Source organism: Mus pahari, chromosome 1, assembly GCF_900095145.1.
Source record: "Mus pahari chromosome 1, PAHARI_EIJ_v1.1, whole genome shotgun sequence".
Lineage (NCBI taxonomy): Eukaryota > Metazoa > Chordata > Mammalia > Rodentia > Muridae > Mus > Mus pahari.
The window spans coordinates 172,119,173-172,145,383 of NC_034590.1; the positions used below are offsets into that span (position 1 = coordinate 172,119,173).

At 38.7% G+C, this 26,211-nt stretch overlaps 1 protein-coding gene and 1 pseudogene across 2 annotated transcripts; one reads left to right on the top strand and one right to left on the bottom strand.

Annotated features, from left to right (window-relative positions):
- Positions 1–4,654: 4,654 nt before the first annotated feature.
- On the bottom strand, positions 4,655–26,211 carry LOC110326735 (zinc finger protein 431-like). Of its 2 annotated transcripts, none has more exons than XM_029547706.1 (4): positions 26,075–26,211; positions 16,273–16,399; positions 15,812–15,872; positions 4,655–6,940 (listed from the first exon to the last, which is right to left on the bottom strand). In XM_029547706.1, exons 1-4 carry the CDS (start codon positions 26,075–26,077, stop codon positions 6,904–6,906), a joined length of 228 nt encoding a protein of 75 aa, XP_029403566.1. In that variant the 5' UTR covers positions 26,078–26,211; the 3' UTR covers positions 4,655–6,903. The 2 variants fall into 2 exon arrangements, with proteins under 2 accessions (XP_029403566.1, XP_029403565.1); XM_029547705.1 differs by lacking the exon at positions 4,655–6,940 and adding an exon at positions 8,544–10,340.
- On the top strand, positions 21,443–21,797 carry LOC110326748 (annotated as a pseudogene).

The following is a 26,211-nucleotide window of genomic DNA, read 5'->3' on the forward strand; positions in this document are numbered from 1 at the left end:
TGCTGGGATTAAAGGCGTGTGCCACCATGCCCGGCTTACTTTTAGAATTTTTCTAACAGAATTTCTGATTTGGTCAGAAGATCCAAGATTATTTTTTTGTATCAGCTTTTCTGACTTTGGTCAGAATACAGAGCTATCCAGAATATGAGCTATCCAGAGAGCTTTTAGAATTTTTACAAGCAGGGAGAGCAGTCTCAACCAGAGAGTTTTTAAGAACAGCAAGAAAAGGATGTCTAGAGCAGAGCAGAGCAGAGCAGAACACACACACACACACACACAAAGAGAGAGAGAGAGAGAGAGAGAGAGAGAGAGAGAGAGAGAGAGAGAGAGAGAGAGAGATGACTGAAAAGCTGTCTCAGACTGTAGAGCCAAGAGCTATCTATAGAGAGCTGTCTAGGGAGCCATCTTGAACTGAGCACAGGCCATCAGCTTGGACCCATGATCTGACTTATGAGTTGTTTGTTTTCAATGCTCCAAGATAACCCTTTAGGAACCTAGACCTAGCTGAGGCTGGTCCTTGGCAGATAGCATGCATTCAGCTCTGTCTAATGCTAAAAGAGGAGCCAACTGAGAACAGATTTTTACATTCCACATATACTGTCATCCTTAAGTCTCTTTTAGGGTCAGGTCTCAGGATATACTTTGGACTTTAATAGGGACAGGACACTGCAAGTCTACCCACTGAGGTAGATGTTGCTTTACAGAGGAAATCTATCTTCTAAATAATAATGTCTGATCAAAAGGGTAGTTTTAAAAGATGTATCAATGCCACAAATCTCACACATAAAAAGGACAGAGAACTCAAGTACAGAAAACATCAAGGAAAGGTGATCTAACAGCACTGTGGTTGCAGCTCTTAGATCAATGGCTATACTGGGCTAGTCTAACCTCAGAATAAAGCTGGCTTTGCCTCTGGGTAAGCTGGCTCAGAGGGAAGCCACAGCTGCCTTCATGCAGGACCCAAAGGAGTTCATTTACTAGCCCTGATCGCTGTCTGTCTCAGGACGAAGACATCACTTTAGCGAAATCCATTTAAGCTTCACTTTTATGCTATGTATTTGGGTGTTTTGCCTGCATATGTCTGTATGCAGGGGGAACTGGAGAAACAGGAGATTTAGCTACCAGGTGGTTTCTGGGAATGGAACCTGTGTCCTCTGTAACAACACCCAGTGTTCTTAAATGCTGTCCTGTGTCTCTAGCTGCTTCTTTTATTTAAATGTTATTTTTATACATTTTATATAAAATAAATCACATCACTTCCCCCCTTCTGTGTCTTTTCTCCATCCCTTCCCAAATTCATCCTTTCCAATTTCTTCCTTTTAAGTATGCACTAATATATGAATAAAACATGCTGAGTCCACTTCTGTTGGTTGTGTGTATATGGTTTTGGGGGTGAACACTTTGCATTGAATATGCAATGGGGAACTCATCCCTGCCTGAGGCTAATTCTCCTATTAAAGAAAATTCCTCTCTTTAATGAGCAACAGAAATCTGACTCCAAAGTGACCTAGGCAGCCTTGGATAGTGAACAGTATCTAGAATACAAATCATGGGGTGATACCTCAGCTAACACTTGCTGATGCTGTGGCCCTGAAGTTCTGGAGATACAGGGAACTCTATAGACATTGGCTTCCCTTGGTTCCATGAACTGTCCAGCACACCAAAGGTGGAATGGAATACTGACCATTCTCACCTTTGATGACTTTGAAATCCTGAGACTCCTGCCCCCACTTTCTTAGCACCATGATTACAGGCCTGTGCTACTGTGCTTGGCTTATAAGGATTCAACTTCATTTAGTGAGTCATGACAATGATAGAATGAGTAAGATGAGCAGTCATACTTAACTATATTGCAAAACCACTTACCTCTGTGAACCTGGATTTCACAATCTGTAGAATATGAACATAACTCTGCCCTAGTCCTTTGATGAGTTATAATAGACCGATATAATAGAACGAATGGAAGACAATGGAGTCTAAGGCAGGAGGGCTAGATTTGATGGAAGATTTTTTTCTGTTACTGGAGTTAGTACCAGAGCTTTTATCCTGGTTACCCTAGCAAGCCAGACTCTGTCACTCATCCTAAATAAGCCAATTAAAAGAACTGAATTTTCTAGCTATGACATGCCTACCTATAATCCAGGCCCTCTGGAGGCAAGTTGGGCAGATCTCTCTGATGTCCAAGGACAGCCTAGTCTATATACTGAGTTCTAGACCAGCCAGAGACTCATAGTGAGACTATTCTATTAAAAAATAATATAAATAAAAATAAAAAAACAGAAAAGGATAAAAATATTATTAATGAAAATTGAAAATATGTTAACATACTTATTCAGTGACTAATTTGGAACAGTAATGAAGTTATAAGGTAACTAATCCATCCTTGGGGTCCCATTGGGTTTAGACAGAACCCAAGAGATATGCATAACTAATAAATCTAACCAAGTCATATAATGAATTTTTCCCCATCTGTAAATTCTTCCCTAATTCTCAGCTCCTTTCTTTGAATTGGGGTATTTAGATAATAAGTTAATATCTATTAGCAGAGAAGTTTTCATCTGGAAGAATCAGTCTTTTCCCAGAATGAGATTCCAGGGGAAATTCAGATTTTATGGGGTCCACTGTTTCATTAGATGTTAGTCTAAGGGAGAGATGCAAATGTCTCTTTAGAATATCCTTATTCCTAACAGGCATGTAGGTTATAGGAATGATAAGATGGGGACTGAAGAGCTTTAAGGTCTACTTGGAGACCACCAAGTTGGAGCCTATAGGGTACTGTCACTGATGGCTACATGTAATTGCCAAGAAAAAGAGAATGGAAGATTTGGAGGGGCTGAACCACCATATCTGGGTGAATACAAAGAATACATACAGTAGGAATGAGCCCCAAGCATTAGTCTATGGCCTTTTCTCTTCCTTTCACATCCAAAGCTTCTTCACTAATACTTCATCCATACTCCACAGCTTTGTAAATGCCTGATTTATCCAGCCTTAGAGGACTTCTGTTTGAGGCTCAGGTTCCCCTGACAACAATCTCAATGTCATCTTGAGTCACTATCACTCAAGGCTCCTAACTAAATGTGTTGAAGGCATCAGGGATGCAGAATGCAATCCCATTCAGACAAGTCAGTCTTCATGCTTGCCAATTCTTTTTCTTTCCTTAAAGTAGGGTATACCTGACATGTGTTCTTGTGGACTCTCATTGCTACCTATTTACCAAAAGTAAGATACTCAGTTTTGTAGATTTGGTCAAGTGGTCAGCCACTTTGTAAATACTCCCATTGTCAGTTCCTCTCCTGTTTATTTACTCTTCCCTATTTATGTGGAGATATGGGCTGAAAAACGTCTTTAAGCACCAAGTCTAAGTTAGTTTCTGATGCTACCAATTTTATATTACTTCTGGGGTCATAGGTCTGAGGTAAAGATGAACTTAACATCAACAATTCACACATTACTGCTATTAATAACATATTCATGGGGCTGAATAGGTGGCTCAGCCCCTAAAATCACTGGCTGCTCATCCATAGGGGATTTGAGTTATTTAATGTTTATTATATTCTCTTCTGTTAAGCATTTTAAAACTAACATTTTTAAAATATGTTGAGAAAACAGGACACATTGTGGGTACATCTTCTACACCTGGACTTGAACACAGGAGGCTGACACATGATAGTCAAGAGTTAAAATATAGCCTTGACTAATGACTGACATTCAAGCCAGGCTAGATAACAAACAACAGCATCTGAAGGGAATTTGTGAAAATATGAAAAACAAAACCAGGAACTACCCACTGTGGGGCAAGTGGACCATGACACCAGAACTGGTAAGGTTGAGTGAGCTCAGACCCCAGGAGTCTCAGGAGACTTGAGATAGGCAGGAGTTAAGCCACTCCCTACCCATTTCTGTACTTACACTGGAACATGTAACCATGACACCCCACTGAGATGACCATGACATACATCCATGTAGGGCAAAGACCTGGAGACCTCCCCCATGCAAATAGAGTATCACTAACATCTCAAACTGAGCCAATAGAAAACACCTAACCCTAAAGACCACCCCATTCCTCAGTGTTTATATAGTCCCTGTCCATATGGAATAAAGCTCACAACTTATTTCACTGATGATACTCTGAGAGTGGCTGTTTTACAGAGCTGTAACGCTTGAGGAAGAAGTTTTTTCCAAAGCATTCATTGCTAGACCTTGGACCCAAATGTCTGGCCAGATTCACACCTCTACCTCAGTAGTGTGACCTTGGCTACCTGCCCTGGCACAGGCCAACATACCTCTTTGATTCTCTTCTGAGAGCTGTAACATTTCTGGCACTCCTGGCCAGACCCAAACCCCATGGAACAGTTCCACTTCACCTTTCAGGAGGACAGATATCAACCTACTAGCCTTTCACATACACCCTTACTTGAAAAGTATAATCACTCGCTGACCGATATTTAAATAAATAATGGACCACTTAGATAATGGGCATCCCATTCTATACATTGCAGCAGAGCCTATCACCTAGTGAAAGCACAATGTAAGATGAACAGAAGCTATAGAAGGAATACAATGGCCCAATAAACTTCTGTGAATGGATTTACCATATATACAGTGTCTTAGAGTTCCCATTGCTGTGAAGAGACACCATGACTAAGGCAACTCTTACAAAAGACAACAAATTTAATTAGGGCTACCTTACAGTTTCAGAGGTTGAGTCCATTATCATCATAGCAAGAAGCATGGACATGTGTAGGCAGACATAGGGCTAGAGGAGCCAAGGGTTCTATATCTTGATCTGAAGGTAACCAGGAAGAGACTTTCCACACTGGGTGGAGCTTCAAAGCCTATGCCCACAGTGATGTACTTCCTCCAACATGACCACACTTACTCCAACAAGGTCACACCTACTAATAGTGCCACTTCCCATGAGCCAAGCATATTCAAACCACCACATTCTACTCCCTCATCCCCATAGGCTTGTTCAAACACATGAGTCTATAGGGGGCCATACATAAACATAGGATAATGCAAAATACATTTAGTCCAACTTTAAAAGTATCCATAGTCTACAGTGGTCTCAACAATGTTAAAAAAAAAAATCCAAACTTCAAAGTCTCTTTTGATACTCCTGCAATCTCCTAACTGTAATACCTTATAAAACCAAAATGCAGATCACATATTTCCTGTATGTCATGGCACAGGATATGCACTACCATTCCAAAATGTCATAGTGAGGAAATATTGGATCAAAGCAAGACAGAAAACCATCTGGGCTAATTCTGAACTGCACCTCCATGTTTGATATCCACTCCTTTCAGCTTTGTTGACTGCAACAAATTTCTTTCTCAAGGGCTGGTTCCACTCCCTGCTAGCAACTTTCCATGGCAGGTATCCCATGGCTCCCACAGCTTTAACATCTAGGGGTATCCATGGCAACGTTAACTTTACAGTTTCTTGTTCCAGTGTCTGGGATCTACACATGGTCTTCTGGGCTCCTCCAAAGGGCTTGGGTCATCTCTCCAATTCTGTCCTCTTGCAGAACTCCAGGTTCAGGTAGATCCACTCCACTGCCGCTATTCTTGGTGGTCATCCCATGGTACTGGCATCTCTGATATGCTGGTGTCTTCTGCTGCAACTAGGCTTCACCAATAGCCTCTCATAGGCTCTCTTCATGATACCAAGAACTTCTTTGCATGACCCCTTCAGTCCTGTGCTGTCAACTGCACCTTCACTAGTGGTCTTCTCTGGCCTCTTGCTGAGGTCCAGCCTCAGCAGGAGAGAGGGGGTGGATGGGAGCAGTGAAACAATGACTTGGAGACAGTGATGGATGCCAGCTGACAGCTCTGTAATCTGCTCAAGAGAGGCTCTCTTGCAGACCAAAGACAACTCTAATATGCTTGAAATAGCTCTTGCAGACCAGGGCCACTTTCTTATTCGCATAAGCTACTTCCTTAGTAACTGTTTAATCATTTAACCCAGGTTCTCTTTTGATCATTCCATAAATCAGTATTTTATGACCTTATCCCCTCGACTCTTAGAAATAGAAACTGAAATATAGAGCACATTCAAAGCAAATGAACCAGAAAGCAAGTACATTTTTTTTAAACTAGCAAGTCCTATATGGTTCATTGGACACAGTGCATGTGGTTGAGAAGTCTACACATAGAGGCTGTTTTGTGTGAAGAAGTTAACTTTAAGTATCATTTAAATTTTTTTCCAATTTAGAGAGCTCTTGCTTATGCTGATGCAAGCAGCATTGAAGCTCATTTTTATAATTCTTAGCTACTTCAATACATTCTTTTAATCTTTGGAATTTTTTCTTCTTTATCTCAACAACTCCAAGGCTTATTGTTAAGTGATGCCCAAAAGTAGAAATATTGTCAAGCCATCATCTTTTTTTCTTGACACCAGACTTTTGTCTGTCCCCAACCTCTATTTGGACTGCACATATAACTACCTCCCTTAGGAAGTAAAATATCGGGATCAAATTTAGTTGTTGATATCTTCTGTGGAGGAGACAACCATTTTCCACTATTATCTGAGCCTTATTTTTAACTATTCCTTTCTCTTTTGTGATCCAGGTTTTGTTTTGTTTTTTGTCTATTGACCAAATCATTGTCTCCTTCTATAGTATCTTTCTGACAGAGCTCATTCATTAGTACAGCTCTCTGTTCTTTCAGGTTTGTGAAGCCACTCATACAATTTATATTGCATCTTTATATTTTGCATTGAGAAATCCTGTAAAGGACAGCTCTTACACTGACTTATATATTCTTGAACTTCTGTTGAACTCATGTTTTCAGAGTTCTTTCCCACAGTCTTAAGGGGTCCTGAAGGTCACAGCATCACCATATTGGTGAGGATCACCAGAGACAGTTTTGCTTCCTGGAATCATGCCATTTCTGATTATCATGGAGTCACTGACCTTGGCAGAGAGAATATTCTCCTGAAAAAGGAACATGAAATAAAATATGTACATTATACAAACAAGTTTTATGACTATGGCCACCATCAGCATTCAAGGAGACCCACATCCTACTGGCTCTGCTCCAGGGATGGAAACCATGTCATACCTTCCCTCTGCGACCATGCCAGACCTTTCAGCCTCTCAGAGTGCCAAGCATCAGCTGCTCTTCTTGTCCCCTTCATGCCTTCAAAACCAATACCACCTAGGTGATTCTTACACATTACCAAGTCCAGCTGCAGTACGAGGTACAACCTTGGCTATTTCTGAAACACAGCTTCTTTGTACTCTTAGAAAACACTTCCCAGAAGATTTCACCTCAGTGATTCTGGTCTCTTCTTAATCACTGCTGATTTCTTAGCTCCAGCTAACCAGCATCAATTGTCCCAGTAGTCCCTTCTATAATATCCTTCCTTAAAGGCTATGATGAAAAAGAGATGAGACAAGGGCTGGTGAGATGGCTCAGTGGGTAAGAGCACCCGACTGCTCTTCCAAAGGTCCGGAGTTCAAATCCCAGCAACCACATGGTGGCTCATAACCATCCTTAACAAGATCTGACGCCCTCTTCTGGAGTGTCTGAAGACAGCTACAGTGTACTTACATATAATAAATAAATAAATCTTTAAAAAAAAAAAAAAAGAGATGAGACAAGATTTTTTTCCCTTGAAACTGAAGACAACTATGATGTTTAAAGTTTTTTTTTTAAATCATTCACGTGAATGTGTTTTTCTATTGTCTGAATTTCTAAATTCTGACATCAAGATGATATATACAGGCTTTAAACTATTTACAGGGATAGACACATGAATGTTCAATGAAGACATGTTCATTCCTAGGATCAAGGTCAGTTTTTTTTTTTTACAACTTCCTGTTAGTCCTGCTACAAGACCTAAGGGTCTAATATTCTTAGACAAGCATGCATATGCACACACACACACACACACACACACACACACCCCACAAAGACACACTGATATCACATAATTAAAACAAATTGTTAAACAAATACGTTTTTATTCACAAACGTTTTTCTCGTGTAAGTATTCATTCCTGTAACTCGGGTGTTGAGGCTTACCTAGACTTTTTCTTCATCATGAATTGGCTCATGTAACAGAAAGCCAGCATGTAAGCTTGAAGTCAGAAAAATCAATCCTTTTCAGTTAGTAGTATTTGGGGAGATTTAGAAAATGCTGGCCTGCTGGAGAAAATATGTCACTTGTAATGGACTTGAGCATTTATGGATATGGATATACACCATTTCTAGTTCCCACTCTCTGCTTCATGCTGTTAGGCTACCAAATATTTTCTGTGGCCCCAATCAATAGCAGCTTGATTACAATAAATTCTTGTCATTTCCATTGACCTGAGTTTGAGTTGTGTTGGGTCTCAGTAAACCCAATAACACAAAAGCTTTACCACATTGTTTACATTCATAAAATTTCTAAGCAGTATGAATACTTTAATAATGATGAAGACTATAATAGTGTGCAAAGGCTTCACCATACTAAATATATTCATATGGTTTCTCTCCAGTACAAATTCTTTCATGATGATGTACAAAGGCTTCACCATATTAAATATACTCACAGGGTTTCCTTTCAGTATGATTTCTTTCATGCCTTTGAAGATGACTGATGTGCAAAAGCTTTACCACATTGCTTAAAATTCATATAATTTCTCTCCAATATGTGTTCTTTTATGTACTTGGAGACTGCTGTGTTGTGAAAAGGCTTTACTATAATGGTTAAATTCATAGGGTTTCTCTCCAGTATGTTTTCTTTTATGTACTCGGAGATTTCTGTGACATGCAAAGGCTTTTCCACATAGATTACATTTATAAGGTTTCTCTCCTGTATGAATTCTTCCATGCACTTGAAGATGACTGTGATATGCAAAGGTTTTACCACATTGATTACACTCACAGGGTTTCTCTCCAGTATGCGTTCTTTTATGTATATGAAGAAGGTTATGGGAAGGAAAGGCTTTACCACAGTGATTACATTCATAAGGTTTCTCTCCAGCATGCTTTCTTTTATGTACTTGTAGAGTACTGTGACGTGCAAAGGCTTTACCACACTGATTACATTCATGAGGTTTCTCTCCTGTATGAATTCTTTTATGCCTTTGAAGATGACTGTTACATGCAAAGGCTTTACCACATTCATTACATCTATAGGGTTTCTCTCCAGTATGGGTTCTTTTATGTACACGGAGACTACTGCGTTGTGAAAAGGCTTTACCACAATGGTTACATTCATAGGGCTTCTCTCCAGTATGTATTCTTTTATGTACTAAGAGATGATTGTTATAAACAAAGGCTTTACCACATTGGTTACATTGAAAGGGTTTCTCTCCAGTATGTGTTGTTTTATGTATTTGAAGATGACTGTGATATACAAAAGCTTCACCACATTGGTTACATTCATAAGGTTTCTCTCCAGTATGTGTTCTTTTATGTACGCGGAGACTACTGTGTTGTGAAAAGGCTTTACCACAATGGTTACATTCATAAGGTTTCTCTCCTGTATGAATTCTTTCATGCATTTGAAGATAACTGTGATATGCAAAGGTTTTACCACATTGATTACACTCATAGGGTTTCTCTCCAGTATGTGTTCTTTTATGTATTTGAAGAAGATTGTGACATGGAAAGGCTTTATCACAGTGATTACATTCATAAGGTTTCTCTCCAGCATGCTTTCTTTTATGTATGTGGAGATTACTATTATGTGCAAAGGCTTTACCACATTGATTACATTCATAAGGTTTCTCTCCTGTATGAATTATTTCATGCCTTTGAAGATGACTGTGCCATGCAAAGGCTTTACCACATTTATTACATTCATAAGGTTTCTCTCCTGTATGAATTCTTTCATGCCTTTGAAGATTTCTCTGCCATGCAAAGGCTTTACCACATTGATTACATTCATAAGGTTTCTCTCCTGTATGAATTCTTTCATGCCTTTGAAGATTACTGTGATATGCAAAGGCTTTACCACATTGATTACACTCATAAGGTTTCTCTCCAGTGTGTGTTCTTTTATGTATTTGGAGATCACTGTGAGTTACAAAGGCTTTACCACATTGATTACATTCATAGGGTTTCTCTCCTGTATGAATTCTTTCATGCCTTTGAAGATTACTGGGATATGCAAAGGCTTTACCACAATGGTTACATCCATAGGGTTTCACTCCAATATGTATTCTTTTATGTACTCGGAGATTACTGTGGCTCACAAAAGCTTCACCACATTGAATATCGTCATAGGGTTTCTCTCCAGTACGAATTCTTTCAAGCCTTTGAGTATGACTCCGATATGCAAAAGCTTTACCACAATGAGTATATTCAGAGGGTTTCTCTCCAGGATGACTTGTTTCATTCCTGTGAAGATAATTGGCACATGTGAAAACTTTACCATATTCATTACACTGATCAATCATTTTACATGTATGAATAAATTTTATAATTTTATCTAATCATAAAGAAGAATCAGATCTTAAGGTTTTATTCCTTTTTTATGTTCATGGTATTCTCCTTCATTATGGGTTGTTTTTGACGATACCTATAATGAAGATACCTATAAATAGCATTTATTACATGGCTCACATTTATAGCATTATTTTTCTATATAAATTTTTGCACACATTTAAAGAGAACTGGAAGAGCTCAGAGATTTAACACACAGATTGCATTCATAATTTTTCCTATAGTAAGTCATACCACATTTGCAAAGTGAACTAGGACAAGCAGAAGAATTTCTACATTCGTAACACCTATAGGAATTTTCTGCAGTGTGAGTTTATAGATATTCCCAATAAAGTTGGAAAACTGGTGGAGTCCATGAGTTGCCTCCCAAACCACAGGAACACTGATCTCAGTCAGATAGGGATAATTTATTGAGTGTGGACCCCAGGACTGACTGATCAGAATATAACAGAGTTTGTAATCAACTTGGGCATGAGAAAGTTTCCTAGTAACACCAGAAAAAAAATGAGAAATTTCCTTAGAACATTAACAACAGCACAAAATGTCAGACTAACCACCCACCCTTAACAAAAACCAATTAATTGCAAACTTGTATCACATTCAGAAAGTCTACTCATATTGGATACTACTACATATCTTCTAATTGTTCTGGGAGAAAGAGAGGTACCTTACTTCTTTCAATAGCCCTATGCTCACATGGCTTGTATCCATTGTGACATATGATAATCTTATTTAAAGAAGAGTAACAAATGAAAGGGTTCCACACTGCATTCATGCAGTTTGACTTTTTAGTCTTCATAAGCATGTGGTATAGTAGTAAGGTTTCCCCATAACATTCTTGACTCACATACATTGCCCCTCTCATCAAACTTAGCAATGTTACTACATGTATATAAGGAATTCTAGCTTTACTATGGACTATTTGCTTATTAGAAGGTTGTGGACATATACCTATCACCTATTCAGTGTGTATTCCTTTTGCAATATCTAAGTGGTAGGAGACTAAACAAATTGGAAGTTATACAGCATAGCTCTACTAGGGTTATGATTCTGTTAAGGCATTTTTTTTCCTTCTTTGAGGAATGCCTTGCAAATACATCAGATATCTGACACTGAGGTACATAGTTCTGTGAGAATTTGATTGCTGCAGAAATTTTTAATCTCAATCTGGGGTTTCTATCCTACCTTAATCATTCAATTCATGGATAAAGGACACATAACTTTTATTATTCCCAACAAGCCTTAAACAGCACATGAGCTGGGCAGAAATCTTAACCTTTATGCTATTAGAGTTGGCCTGATGCTACTTGTACTCTAATACTAATACTGGTTCCTCAAGATCTTGTTTTCCTAGACACAATAGAATCCACATGCAGACCCAAGGGTTTAGTGTTCCTTGGCTTGAGGGTCGAAGGAGAACCATGAGGGGTTGAAGGTGAATGGAAGAGAAGCCTCCATGGGTTAGGGAAGTCATAAAAATGTGGCCCTGAGGACTGGCCAATTAGAGTTAAGAGCAACCCAAATAAAACACAGTAATAATTCCAGATTATCAATAGAAAAATTATTAATCTTTAAAGAATCGAGAAATAAATGGAAATTAATATAAATGCTTGTAAGCATACATGGATAAATAAATAAATCCAGGTCTTCTATCTCAATGTTTATGAGACAAAAGCAAGAATGGTTAGATTTCTTGTGAGTCAGGCTAACTTAATCTTAATCTACAAACAAATCCAGGTGAGTTCAGGCTACATCCAAAAAAAAAAAAAAAAAAGAAAGAAAGAAAGAAAGAAAAAAGAAAAAAAACTATCTCAATGAATAATAATAATAGTTTTTAAATTGTTTTAATTATCAAAATAAAATGGTTATAAATTCAGTGGTTATAGTGATATTACAAATCTTCTATGACAGAGGTCAAAGGAGAGCAGACCTAAATAAAAAAGAAGCTATATCATCTATATTTTTGATGACTTTAGGTTACTAGACCAAAGGGATGCTATTTTGGGAAAGTGGTTCTGTACTGGCTGGTTTTGTGTGTTAACTTGACACAAGTTGGAGTTACCATAGAGAAAGGAGCCTCCCTTGCAGAAATGCCTCCATGAGATCCAGCTGTAAGGCATTTTCTCAATTAGTGATCAATCTGGTAGGGCCTCTTGTGGGTGATGCCATTCCTGGGCTGGTAGTCCTGGGTTCTATAAGAAAGCAGGCTGAGCAAGGCAGGGGAAGNAAGCCAGTAAGTAACATCCCTCCGTGGCCTCTGCATCAGCTCCTGCTTCCTGACCTGCTTGAGTTCCAGTCCTGACTTCCTTTGGTGATGAACAGCAATGTGGAAAGTGTAAAATAAACCCTTTCCTCCCCAATTTGCTTCTTCGTCATGGTGTTTTATGCAGGAATAGAAACCCTGACTAAGACAGGCTCTATATTTGTGTTGACAAACAAACAACAGCAACAATATAAAAGGCTTTAGACTGCTTCTAAAATAATAAGGATCAGCCATAAAACTTCAGCTATACATAGCCTATAAATCTTGTTGGCTACAGAGTTCTCAAAATTCATTATGCCATTCTTTCATATGGCATAAATAAAATGTTAATTACAATTTGGTTATTGATCAAACTAATTCATAAAAAGTTGTTTTCACCTATTCAAACAAAAAAACAAAAAATTAATCCTTAACTAATCTGTACACTTTTCACATTTCATACAAATACCTTTATAAAACTAAACATTGGTTGTAAGGTTTGTATATTACACAATAACAGACCAGTGGTCAGCCCTGACAACATTGGGGATGTTGAGATGGTGAGACGTGTATCCACCTTGCCAGCTAGATTTATTTTCACTTCAAACAAAAAATTATTCACCCCAAAGCAACAAAAAAAAAAAATTATAAAAAGTCCATAATCCTAATCCCTTAAATTGGGGTGGATGGTTTCAGTCATTTTATAAATTATAGATATATTGTTAAGAGTGGATTACAAATAATTGTGCTTTTGGAAAGGGAGGAAACAAAATAGGGAGCTTAGACTTGGTTTATATGTTTTTTACTTTCCTAGGTAAGGGAAAGAGGGTTGAAAAGAAAAAGGGAGATATAAAAATATTATAAAAAATTAAATATAGATTATTAAAACTACTCTCAAACCAAAAGACATTTTATAGCCATAATCTTACATTGATTAAAAAATTTAAATGTTAATATAAAAATAAGGTTATATTTTGTTACATTGGTATAAAATTTGGAATATTTTATATATACAGATTTAAGGTTTTCATTGTTATAAATCTTTATATAGTGATACAAAATTTAAGATTAGTTATTTTTAGAAAGGCATTGTACCCATACAACTCATTTAAAAATATAAGATTTAATCCCAGTCCTTTCAATAGTTGTTATTACAAACTGTTTAGGATAATTAAATAATGTAATAACAGTCAGTCAATCAAACACAGAGTTGTATTAGATACTAGTCTAGATTATCACAAAAATATATCCTGGACTGTACAGATAATAGAGAGCTGGAGACAGGCATTCTTTGCTTACTCAAATATGCTATAAATAAAGAACGGGTCTTCAAAAGCATCAGAGATCCACAAAATATGACATTTAACATTATTTCATTATCAAACGATCTTTTAACTATGAGACATGTCTATTCCTGACAATATACACGTCAAAAAACATAATGAACATCAATACCTCTGTGTGGAGTTGCTTCAATTGTGGCAAGCTAGTCACTGGGCAAGAAATACCCTAACATGATCTGTCCACATGGGTACAAGATTGTTGACTGCTATACTCTGCCAAGACAGAGCAATATTTTATAAATATTATAAAAAATATTGTGGACTGTCCAAGCAGTAAGCTATCTCTGTCATTCCTATGATCTTTAAAATCCGTGTCTCTAACACTTCCACATACTCAAATCATGTTTATTCCTTCTCAAATCTGTAATGGGGTTAAAAATTAAATAGTCATAGCATTACTGTAAACTTAAATTGTTTAAGATGTAAAAGTACGTTCTAGGTCCACAAAGGTAATTTTAGGAGAGTTATACAAGTTAGGATAAAAATTGATTTACATACAAAACTCTAAACTCACCAGGATGAAATAGATAATAAAATACTTTCTCCTAAAATGCCAAATACAAACAGACAAGATTCTTTTTTTATTTTTTTGGTTTTTTCCAGACAAAATTTATTATTTTTTAAGCATTTATTTAATTATATGCAAATACACTGTAGCTGTCTTCAGACACTCCAGAAGAGGGCATCAGATATCATTACAGATGGTTGTGAGCCACCATGTGGATGCTGGGATTTGAACTCAGGTCCTTTGGAAGAGCAGTCAGTGCTCTTAACCGCTGAGCCATCTCTCCAGCCCCCAGACAAGATTTTTTAAATGTCACTTTTACTTAATTCAATTTCATAATTGTTCCTAGGGTGTGTTGTTCATTATTATTTAAAAAGGAGCCTTTTTTTCAATTTTTTTAATTAGATATTTTCTTCATTTACAATTCAAATGCCATCCCAAAAGTCCCTTATACCCCCCCCCTGCTCTCCAACCCACCCACTCCCACTTCCTGGCCCTGGTATTCCCCTGTATTGGGGCATATAATCTTTGCAAGACCAAGGGCCTCTTCTCCCAATGATGGCCGATTAGGCCATCTTCTGCTACATATGCAGCTAGAGACACAAGCTCAGGGGGTACTGGTTAGTTCATATTACTGTTCCTCCTATAGGGTTACAGATCCCTTCAGCTCAAAAAGGAGCCTTTTTATTTAGACAAAAAAAGGGGGACATTGTTGAGGTTTGGCCCACTGCTATGTATTGTAACCCTAATGCTAAATTCTATACATGAAGGTCTAGGCCTATGAGTGATTTCACACATTTATAAGCTTTTGTTGTACAAACCTTATTCCCTGATTTAAAACTATTGGTTAAATAAAACTGGCTACAGCCAACTACTAGATGGATTAGAGGTAGGTGGGTTTGGAGTGACCTGGTTGGGGGAGGAGAGACGAGAAGGAGGAAGTAGAGTAAAGAGAAGAAAGCATCCATGAGGGGAGAGAGACCATGAGCACATGCCAGGAGAACCAGCAGGTATCTGGGGTACACAGCTGGGGAGCCAGCCAGGACAGCAGCTTAAACAGAAGAGTAGGGGTTAGGTACCTCAGTAATTGTCAAAGCCAAATAAAATAACCATAGTCCGAGTCTCATTTATTTGTAAGCTAGTCGGAGATAGTTTAAATTAGTTGTACTACACTTAAAGCAGTGCTTTTTTACACTGTTGCTTTTCTTTAAAACTTTTAGGACACATTAAATTTTTTTCTGAGGCATATTTATATCAGCTTGCACATGAAAATTACCTTCCATGTCTTCTAGAACTTTGACAATGATCTTCAATATTATGGTCTTCCCAATTGTAGCCTAAAATATAGTACCAGAAAATGTATGATATATTATTGGAAATTAGGGAAAATTCAAATTACTATAATCAGTGAACCTTAGAACAAGGCTGATTTTTTCTTCTCATTCTTCCTCCCCCTCCCTTTCTCTCTCTCTCTCTCTCTCTCTCTCTCTCTCTCTCTCTCTCTCTCTCTCTCTCTCTTGATTTTTTTTTTTTCCGAGATAGGGTTTCTCTGTGTAGCCCTGGCTGTCCTGGAACTCAGAAATTCACCTGCCTCTGCCTCCTAAGTGCTGGGATTAAAGGCGTGCGCCACCACACCCAGCTCTTCCTGATTCTCACTTGAAATTACAGAAGATCATCAATAACAAAGAAACATTTGTTCCCTTATTTTAAAAAAGGAAAGAAAATTCACAGTCTTACCTATAGCAGTCAGGTTCTTGTAAGTCTCCAGCATCACATCTCTGTAGAGACTCTTCTGGGAATGATCCAGCAAAGCCCACTCTTCCTGAGTGAAGTTCACATGCACTTCATCATAGGTCACTGCATCCTAAAATATCCCATATATGTGTACAACATGATACCAACAACACTAAATATATGCTTCATTGACAATATATTCATATAATTCTAGTGCTTCCTCCACTTATTTCCTGAAACAGAAGTTCTAATATATTAACCAAGTCATTTTATAGGGAAACTGAATAATGAGGTTCATCTCTGTGCCTTTTGAATAGGATATAGCCTTGCAGATGAAATGCCAATTAACACACAGAGAGAGAGAGAGAGAGAGAGAGAGACAGAGACAGAGACAGAGACAGAGACACAGAGACACAGAGACACAGAGAAAGAAAGAGAAACAGAGAGAGACACAAAGAGAGAGACAGAGAGAGACAGAGAGAGAGAGTCAGAGAAAAACAGAGGAAGAGAGAGAAGAAGCAAACAGATCAAAAGTATTGAGCACACATCAGAGAAATTGTATGAACAACCACTAACAACAAAAATTATGGGTAAGCTAGGTGTGTTTGCTCCTGCCTTTAATCCTAATACTCAGGAGGCAGAGGCAGGCATACCCAATTAAGGTGGATTCCATCCTGGTCTATGCTACCAGTTCTAGGATAGCAAGAGATACATATTAAGACACTGATTTCCCTGCAAAAATTAATCAAACAAACAAAAAAGATAGAAAGAACTCAAAAGTCTTTACTGTGCTGGAGACCTGCCCTGGCCTTTAGAGGAGACCTTTAGGGGAATGATACTGGGCAGGACAGTGTCATTTGAAGGTCAAAGACTGATGATCTCTGGTTTGTAACTATCTTATTGTTTTGTGCTAATAAGCGCTGGTTTCTTTTATCTCTGGCTATAGGACCTATTGCTGGCCAGGGGAGAGGCTTAGAACTTGTTAACTCTTTGTGAACCAGAGAGAAAAGAAAAGAAAATCATTTTACACAGACACACACACTAGCTGAGCCCAACAACCTATCTCATGAATTCCACTGGTGTTTATGCATACTTACATATACACATATACATGCATGAATGTACATACATTTAGACAAACAGACACACAGATATATAATTTGCTGGTTAGGGCTGAGCCCCAAATGCCACATACATACATTTGGATGGATAGGGCAGAGCCCCCAAGCCATCACCTTATTTCTTTTCTCTGACCTTATTATACCTTCTTAGACAAAAGGTCTTTAGAAAATTACTTCTTAGATGAAATGTTACACAAAAAGGGAGTTACAGAAGGATGCTGATAGTAAGTTCAAAACAGTGTTTCATTTTATAAGCTCATCATAAGTTCAAAGCAACAGTTTCACGTGGCCTTGTTTTATCATAGTGCACATCTGTGGCCTCATTCTTGAACCTGACTTAGAATGAATGTTTTTCCTTGATCACAAATTTGTCCCAAGCTTATTTCTTCTTCTAGTGTAACTGTGAAAGCTCATTGTATTTCTGATTATGTAGCCTTTACTTACTATTCTATAGGAAGTGGGCAGAATCTATTCTTGATTTTAATTTTATTACATCTTTCTGTCAAAACAACTAAAACCATCTCCTTAAATTTTCTTCTTAAAATTATTTCAATCAGATCAGAAATTCTATAAAAATCATTAATTCATCTAAACAGCATTAATTCATAAAAGTGCATCTTCATGTTGATCTGCAGGAAATTTGCTCAATAGGGTAGGCTGATGCTCAGGAATCATTAGGCTATGTATAGTGACAGGAGAGGCATATCAGCGGCAAGAAGCGATCCTGGGATGAAGTTTCTAAAAACTGTATTCTCAGAACTCACCTACCTCAAGTCATGCAGAATGGTGGGCCATCTCCAGAAAATTTACTTGCATGCCTTCCAAGCCCATCAGCTAATCATATAAAAAGAAAGCAAGTCAGGCATGTTGGCCCACATCTAATCCCAGCACTCTAGAGACAGGTGGATATCGAAGTTCAAGTCTTGCCTGGTCTACATACCTACTTTCAGAACACCCAAGACTACACAGAGAAACTTTGTCTTCAAAATCAAAAAAAAAAAAATAAAAACAACAAAAATAAGAATATAAAAATGTTAGGGTAGCAAAATAGCCTAGCATTGAATAGCAATTGTTTCTACTGTATCTTACGTGATTTAGGGATAGAGAGTATAATGCTGAAGGCATGATAGCACAAGAAGGAAGCTAACTAATCAGTTTGAACCACAACACAGAAGACACAAAGAACAGAAAATGGGTTGAGTCTATAGACACTCAACATCCCATTTCCAATAAGGAATTTAGAAAGGTTCCTCTTATAAAAGCTTCCATAAGCTCCCTTTAAAAGCCACAAAGGAGATACAAGTGTTCAAAGACATCACCCTATCTAGGAGCTTTTTAATTCAATCAACTACACTTTGAACCTGCTCACTATAGGCTCACGGTCATCCCAATAATCCTAATAGTCTACGACAGCCACACATGCCATTCAAATGCCCAGAGACTCTTTTGACAGTTGAGGCAATCTCTTGATCAGAAATCAAGAAATCAGAAAGCAAATTACATATTTCCAACATACAACAGAATACCCTTTCCAATTCCAATAGAGTGAAATGTGTCCATAGTGATGGAAGATTGGACCAAGACAAGAAGCCCAACAGGGCAAACACCAAGTCCTGTGCTTTTGTCTCAGATTCATGAGGCTTCAGTTTCAAAGCGTTTAGATGGCCCTAACCCTGCAACTTCTCAGATATCTCTCAGTTTGGTTACTTCCACCCCCTATATGCATCTCTTCATGGCAGATTTCTCATAGCTTAGGTATCTTAACATCTTGTGGTCTCAAAATGCAACTCAGACTTCATCCTCACAGCTTCATACAGTGAACTCTCAGTTTCCTCACTGGGGCTCTGAAATTGACAAACACAGATGGCTGGAACAGTGCTGAACTGCAACCATAGAGGAATAATTTAAATTTTTGTATCTTTCTTGCTTCTAGAACCAGCATAATATGGGTGATACTGTCAAGTTTGGCTTCTAAATTGAGATGGAACCCACATGCTTAGACCACAGTTGCACCAGGTTTTATATGAAGTTCCTTCCTGGGAGTAGGAATCACTTTGCCTACTCCTTTTATTAATTGAAGGCTTAGTAGGAGGGAGTGTTACCCTTAGGGCTTAGGCCTCCAATCCAGAGCAAGGTCCTTCTGTTTAATGGAGCTAATTTCCTTGATGATTCCTGCCTCTGTTTCAGCATTTGGCTGCCATCTGAAACTTCCCAGTGCTGTTTTTCTCTATAAGCCATAGACTTTGCATTTATTTCTGTCCAACTTGTTGCTTTTTTTCACTGTAGTCCTCAATGAGTCATAACTATCCAACAGATTCAATCTACCATCTAAGAAATCAGCACACTGGGGCTGGAGAGATGGCTCATCGGTTAAGAGCACTGACTGCTCTTCCGAAGGTCCTGAGTTCAAATCCCAGCAACCACATGGTGGCTCACAACCATCTGTAATGATATCTGATGCCCTCTTCTGGAGTGTCTGAAGACAGCTACAGTGTACTTACCTATAATAAATAAATAAATCTTGAAAGAAAGAGAAGAAAGAAAGAAAGAAAGAAAGAAAGAAAGAAAGAAAGAAAGAAAGAAAGAAAGAAAGAAAGAAAGAAAGAAAGAAAGATCCGCCCATTATTTTTTAATTCTGCCTTATTCAGATCCTCAGGGCATGGCCAGAATAAGAAAGACTTTGGGCCAAACTACCACACAAATGACCTCTGGCTGAATTTATCATGGAGTCTATTTTCCACTGAAATCCTATGACTTTGATTTCTTCTGTCTGTATTACTATCAACACACTGATCTTCCAGGTACTACAGGAATAGCCAATTAAGTTCTGTGTGTACATGCCTTTTGCCATTTGAAGTCCTTATGCTTTCCACATTTCACCAAACAAGAACATTTTCAGGTTCTGCTCAGTAGCAAAATCACTTTGGCCTTCCATTTTCTCTAACTTGCTACTGTGCTGCTGTGATTAAATCCTCTAACCAAACCCATCTCAAGCAATGAACAGGCTTTTGTTTTTGATTTTGAGTTTTGGGGTTTTTTTTGGGGGGGGGAGATAGTTTTGTCAGATCACAGTCCATCATTTTGGGAGCTTAGGATAGAAATTCATACCAAAAAATGAAGGAAAAAAACATGGACAAACATCGTTTCCTGGATTGCCCTCTAGCTTGGTCACTGTCTCAAGCTCAGCTAGCTCTCTTATCCAGCCCAGGCCCACTGGCTTAAGGATCCTGCCACCCTCAGTAGAAAAGCCTTCCTACATCAATCATCACTCAACACAATCTCTCACTGACACAGAATCCAGCCATTTTGATAAGGACATGCCCTCAAATGAGGCTCCCTCAGATGACTGTGGGGTCTAAAATGCTGACATCTGAAGCTACTTACGACACACAGACAATAATATATGAGGAAGTTTTAAAAACCCAAATCCAATATCTTAACCATATCAATCACTTCAGTAGCAAAAACCCAAACATTGATGATTGTAACAACCAGAAGACACAGTTTCCAAGAAATGAGAAGAGGCAAGTCTTTAGGATCAAGAAGAGAAAATTAAAATTGTTTCTCCACAGAAAGTCCTCAAACCAACAAAAATTCAAGGAACTCATAGCATAATATATTAAACTTTCAGAAGACAAAAATCAGTGCGTATCATTTTCCACAGACACAACAATATAATTAAATTATAATTAATAAAATCATACAACATAGATGGCACCACTGATAAAAGTAAACACAAATACAGACCTATAAATATAACACTGTCCTTTAAACAAGAACAAGAAGGATTATAGTCAAAATCAAAGAAATCACTGGCCAGCACTCACCCCATGCACTCCGGTTCTCCTTTGCCAGTAATAGAAAATGGACTGAGGGTGGAGGGCTATTCCAATTGGAGAGATTTACTCCAAGCATACAAATGTTTCCAATGGAGAAAATAATTTTGACTACTAAAAGTATTTCATTCTTTTATGATAAAGAAAAGGATGTCCTTTTTTTCCCCAATATCTTAGTGATGCTGCAGTGGTTCACACTACTCTCTGATCTTCACCATGCCACCCAAAGATGACAAGAAGAAGAAAGATGCCAGAAAGTTGGCCAAAACAAAGACAAAGACCCAGTTAATAAATCTGGTGGCAAGGCCAAAAAGAAGAAGTGGTCCAAAGGCAAAGTTTGGGACAAGTTGAACAATCTTGTCCTGTTTGACAAAGCTACATACAACAAACTCTGTAAGGAAGTTCTCAACTATAAGCTTATTACTCCACCTGTGATCTCCAAGAGACTGAAGGCTCACAGTTCCTTGGCCAGGGAAGCCCTTCAGGAGCTACTTAGTAAAGGACTTATCAAGCTGGTTTCAGCAGAAACACAAAGGGTGGAGATGCCCCAGCTGCTGGTGAAAATGCATGAATCTTCACCAGGGTCAATCAGCTGTACATTTGGGAAAATAAAACTTTATTGAATCAAAGGAAAAGAAAAAGGAAAGGAAAGGAAAGGATGTCTATTATAGTCACTTTGAAAACATTTTGTTTCCTATAATTGATGCTTAGATACAAGTCTGCACCAGTGTGAGGAAATGCAAAATTTTAAAAACTAAATACAGGAAAACAGACTTTTAAAGAAAGTGTGTATTTGTACTATATATCTGAACAGCTTGTTTTGCATCGTCTGCTTTATAAGTCATAAGCACTTTAGAAAACAAGTCTATCCCCATTTTTATTTGTATGCTATGTGTATGAAAGAGAAGTTCAGTTCCTCATCCAGATTCTTGATTGTCTTGGTCTGTGACCCCCCAAAAATGGCCAGGTTGGACTTTTTACTGATCTTCTAAAATTGATTACCTGACTATTTGTTGCTAATGTCAACTATTGACAAAGCAGGAAAGCTCTCATTTTACTTCCTCCCAGCCCTTTCTGTGCTTTGACTACATCAGCTTCAAAGCTGATCAGTGTACTCAATTCTTACATAAAGTACTCTTTATTTGCAACTCCCCCCAAAATTCAGGGATGTTGGAAGACACTCATTCACTAATTTCTTTTCTTTTGCACTGACCAGTCAGGGCCAGCATGAAAAGAGTTGCAAAACTGTCTTCTAGGCACAGAGTAACAAAGGCCAGATTAGATGTGTTCAAAGTAAGTCTTATGTACCATAAGGAATGACTGAGCTTCAGGAGATGTTGCTTTAAACAAAAATAAATATGAAGGCCCTTGAGAAAAAGGAATAAAACTCTCTTTTGCATATGACATGTGATTGTCATTTTTTTCATGAGCCAATAAAACCTCTGACTTTTAATGAGTTGTTAGAAAGCCAAAAAATCTGCAACATTTCTACAGGAGCAGTCTTTCCTTGCATATTAGATGACAGAATTCTTTTATCAGTCTAAGTACAAAATCAATAGAACCCTCCTTTAAAATGACGGCTGAATAGATCTCATGTCATTGATCAAGATGTTTTTTTTTAATTCACTTTACATCGCAATATCAGTTCCTCTCATCCCAGTACCCTCATGCAAGTCCTTGCCCTATTCCTCCCTCCTCATCCCTTCACCCACTATGTCCCTCCCCCTATCCCCACCCTCCCCACCCGGCACATCAACTCACTGCAGCACTAGATGCACCCTCTCCCACTGAACCTGGTTAAGGGAACAGGATCCACAGGCAGGCAACAGATTCAGGGACAGCTCCCCCTTACCCCCACTCACCGCTTTGGTTGTTGGACCAAGCTGCACCTCTGTTACATATGTGCAGGGGGTTTAGGTTCAGCCCTGGACCATTCTTTGGTGGGTAGTTCAGTCTCTGGGGCCCCCAAGAGTCCAGGTTAATTGACTCTGTTGGCCTTCCTGTGGAGTCCCTGTCCTCTTTGGGTCCCTCAACTCTTCTGTAAGACTTCCCAAGCTCCATATGTTTGGCTGTGGGTCTCTGCATCTCTTCCCATTGGCTGCTGGGTGGAACCTCTCACAGGGCAGTTATACTAGACTCCTGTCTGCAAGCATAACAGAGTATCATTAACAGTGTTAAGGATTGGTTCTTGCCCATGGGATGCATCTCAATTTGGGGCAGTCATTGGTTGGCCAAGGAATGAAATTCTTAATGACTGGGAAACATTGGAAAATAAAAACATATAAGAGATTAGAGCAGTGGTACATAAAGAAAATGAAATTTAAAAAGTAATACCAAAAATTGACTTTTTCAAAAGATAAATATAATTGAAAATACATATAGGTATAATGACTTTGAAAAAGAACAGGCCCTTCCCTGGTAGAAGGGAAGATTATAAGATAATAATGAGATACACTTTGACCTTAAGTTTCTGATATCTGTCTCAGATTTCTGAACTGACTTAACTGTGTCAAGGAAGATTTCACATATCTGCATAGTACAATCTTTTAATTGGAACTTCAATATTCATTGGCTCAAGCTAATCTTCATAAGTTGTATACCCATCAACCTAGTCTGTTTTCATTCACATGAATGAATTAATAGATGCTGGGAAAGTACAAAATTACTTACCCTGCCTGAGTCAGGTTCTTCTTCTTCATAATGGTGACCCCTGTAGCTGACTACCTTAAACTTTAGTATGAGACCTAGCTCTTGTCTATCCCGTCTCACCCTGCAGTGTATACTGTTCTTCCTATTCAGGTCTGTTCTGCCATGTTCCACATACAAATCCTTTTCCTGTTATTGCAATAGACAGTTCAATACATGACTCTAATGGGAACTTTAAAAACCCTGTTGTGGTACGGCCTTTTAACTAAAGAATTTGGGGAGTTTAATCAAGAGGAAAGCAAGGTCACTGGCCTGGGAAGCAATGTGACCTGAGTCAACATAGCTTATCTCAGAAATATTTTTCTCAAAAGCTGAAAATGCAGCTGTCCTAGAATAAACATGTCTTCCCATGGAGAAATCACTGTACACAAAAAAGTTTAGTTAAGAAAAATGTCTTTAATGACAGGATGCATGCAGTGCTGCCTAATGCTCAAAGAGGAGGCAGCAGAGAAGAGATTTTACATTCCACATTTGCTGTCACCCTTAAGTGTCTTTTATGATCAGACCTCAGGTTATGTTTTGAACAATTTAAATATGGACTGGAGACTGCAAGTCTAGCCACTTAAATGGGAGATTTACACAGCAAAGATATTAACATAATTATTTCTTAATTATACTAGTGCCCTAAAACAGCAGGTTATTCTTTTTGTTTGTTTGTTTTGTTTTTTGAGACAAGGTTTCTCTGTGTAGCCCTGGCTGTCCTGGAACTCACTTTGTAGACCAAGCTGGCCTCGAACTCAGAAATCTGCCTGCCTCTGCCTCCCGAGTGCTGGGATTAAAGGCGTGGAGTAACAAGGTTCTAAGTGAAAGATCCCAGAGGATGAAAAAGATAGGAAAAGTAGAAGGTAGGATGTATAAAGGCTAGGGACGGGAGGTCTTACACAAACTATGTCGTATGCTAAGTAAGCTTCTTAAGAATAGCATCTTGTATACTACTAACAAGGGAAATGGAAAAAAATGTTAGACTTCTATGAAATCAACAGAAACTATCATACAATGGGACAAACTCAGAAGGAATCTAATAAACAATGGTGTACAGCAGGACACAGGGTATCTCAAGAACATTACTGACAGTGGATTTAGGACTGATGGCCACAGCCCCATGTGGTAGGAAGAGTTAGTTCAGGATGTGAAGCAACCCCTCCCAAAGTCCCGACCACTAACAGTTCTCACAAGCATATCCCTTGCTTTAGAGGAGCTCTATTTTATTCTCAATACATCAGGATCTTAGGGAAAACTCTCAAGGCCCAGGCCCCAGTCTGGTACTGGCTCTGAAAAGTGTGTCCCTGGGTTTCCTTCTCCATATATGAGGGCCTCATGGAAAGCCTTGCTTGATTAGGCTAGCCCTCAACACAACACTGTTTTTTGTTTTCAAATGGTTGTCACCTGGTGTAGTCTTGCCTGTGTGGCAGAACTATGGTTTTCCCAAGAAGAAAACTGGGTCTTTATGGCACACCATGCCTTAATGTTGGTTGTGACCCTGTAATGCCCCCTTGAGCAACTTGCCTGCTCTTTGATATGAGGATGGGCTTAGTGGCTAGTTGTAAATAAGAGGTGTCTTCTTTGCTATGATCTAGAGCCAAATTTCTGGATAATCTTCATAAATAAACATGTGTATCCTAGCATCCTAATTTCTAAAAGGTCTAGTTAGCACACTACTTATCTGTAGAGTGTTTTAGAAGCAGTTCTCCCTGAAGTAAATTCTACTATCTCCTAAGCATTGGTAAATCATTTACATCATCAATTCTACTCTTCTACATCACAGCTTAATATTGGATTGCTACCCAATGCATGAGATGCCTTTTACAACCTACACAAACTTAATTCCAAATGGATCTTACATCTAAATATTAAATGTAGAAGACACTAGAGAAACTAGGGGCTCTCCGAGTTTGGCATCCTGTCAAGGATGTTTCTACACACAAGTCCCTGCTCTAAATGTTTTGCCCAGACACAGCCCCCATAGTGAAGTTATTCAGTGACCACCGCCGGATCCAGGGAATGACTAGGACCACAAGGGACCTCACAGGTAGCTGCATCAGGCTGACACTTCCCACCAAGCCCCAGGGAAGATCCACCACAACAGCTCCCGAGGCTCAGCTGCCTGCTCATCCCCATTGTGGGCAATGACCCTGCGCTCACCATGTCGCGACTTCAGAGCGTCCCCTCACAGTACCTAGTAGCAGAGTTCAGAGCACAACACACGGAAACACTCAGGACTGCTCAGTCTCAGAGCGGAACTTGCAGCGTGACACCCGGAAGGATCCTCCTCCTTTGCT

What these genes read in the sequence shown, in the direction of transcription:
- LOC110326735 (XM_029547705.1), bottom strand. An exon ending in CAAGAACCTGACTGCTATAG is followed by an intron (nt 15,873 to 16,272) that starts GTAAGACTGTGA and finishes ACTATATTTTAG; the next exon opens with GCTACAATTGGGAAGACCAT. An exon ending in AGTTCTAGAAGACATGGAAG is followed by an intron (nt 10,341 to 15,811) that starts GTAATTTTCATG and finishes TTATCTTCACAG; the next exon opens with GAATGAAACAAGTCATCCTG.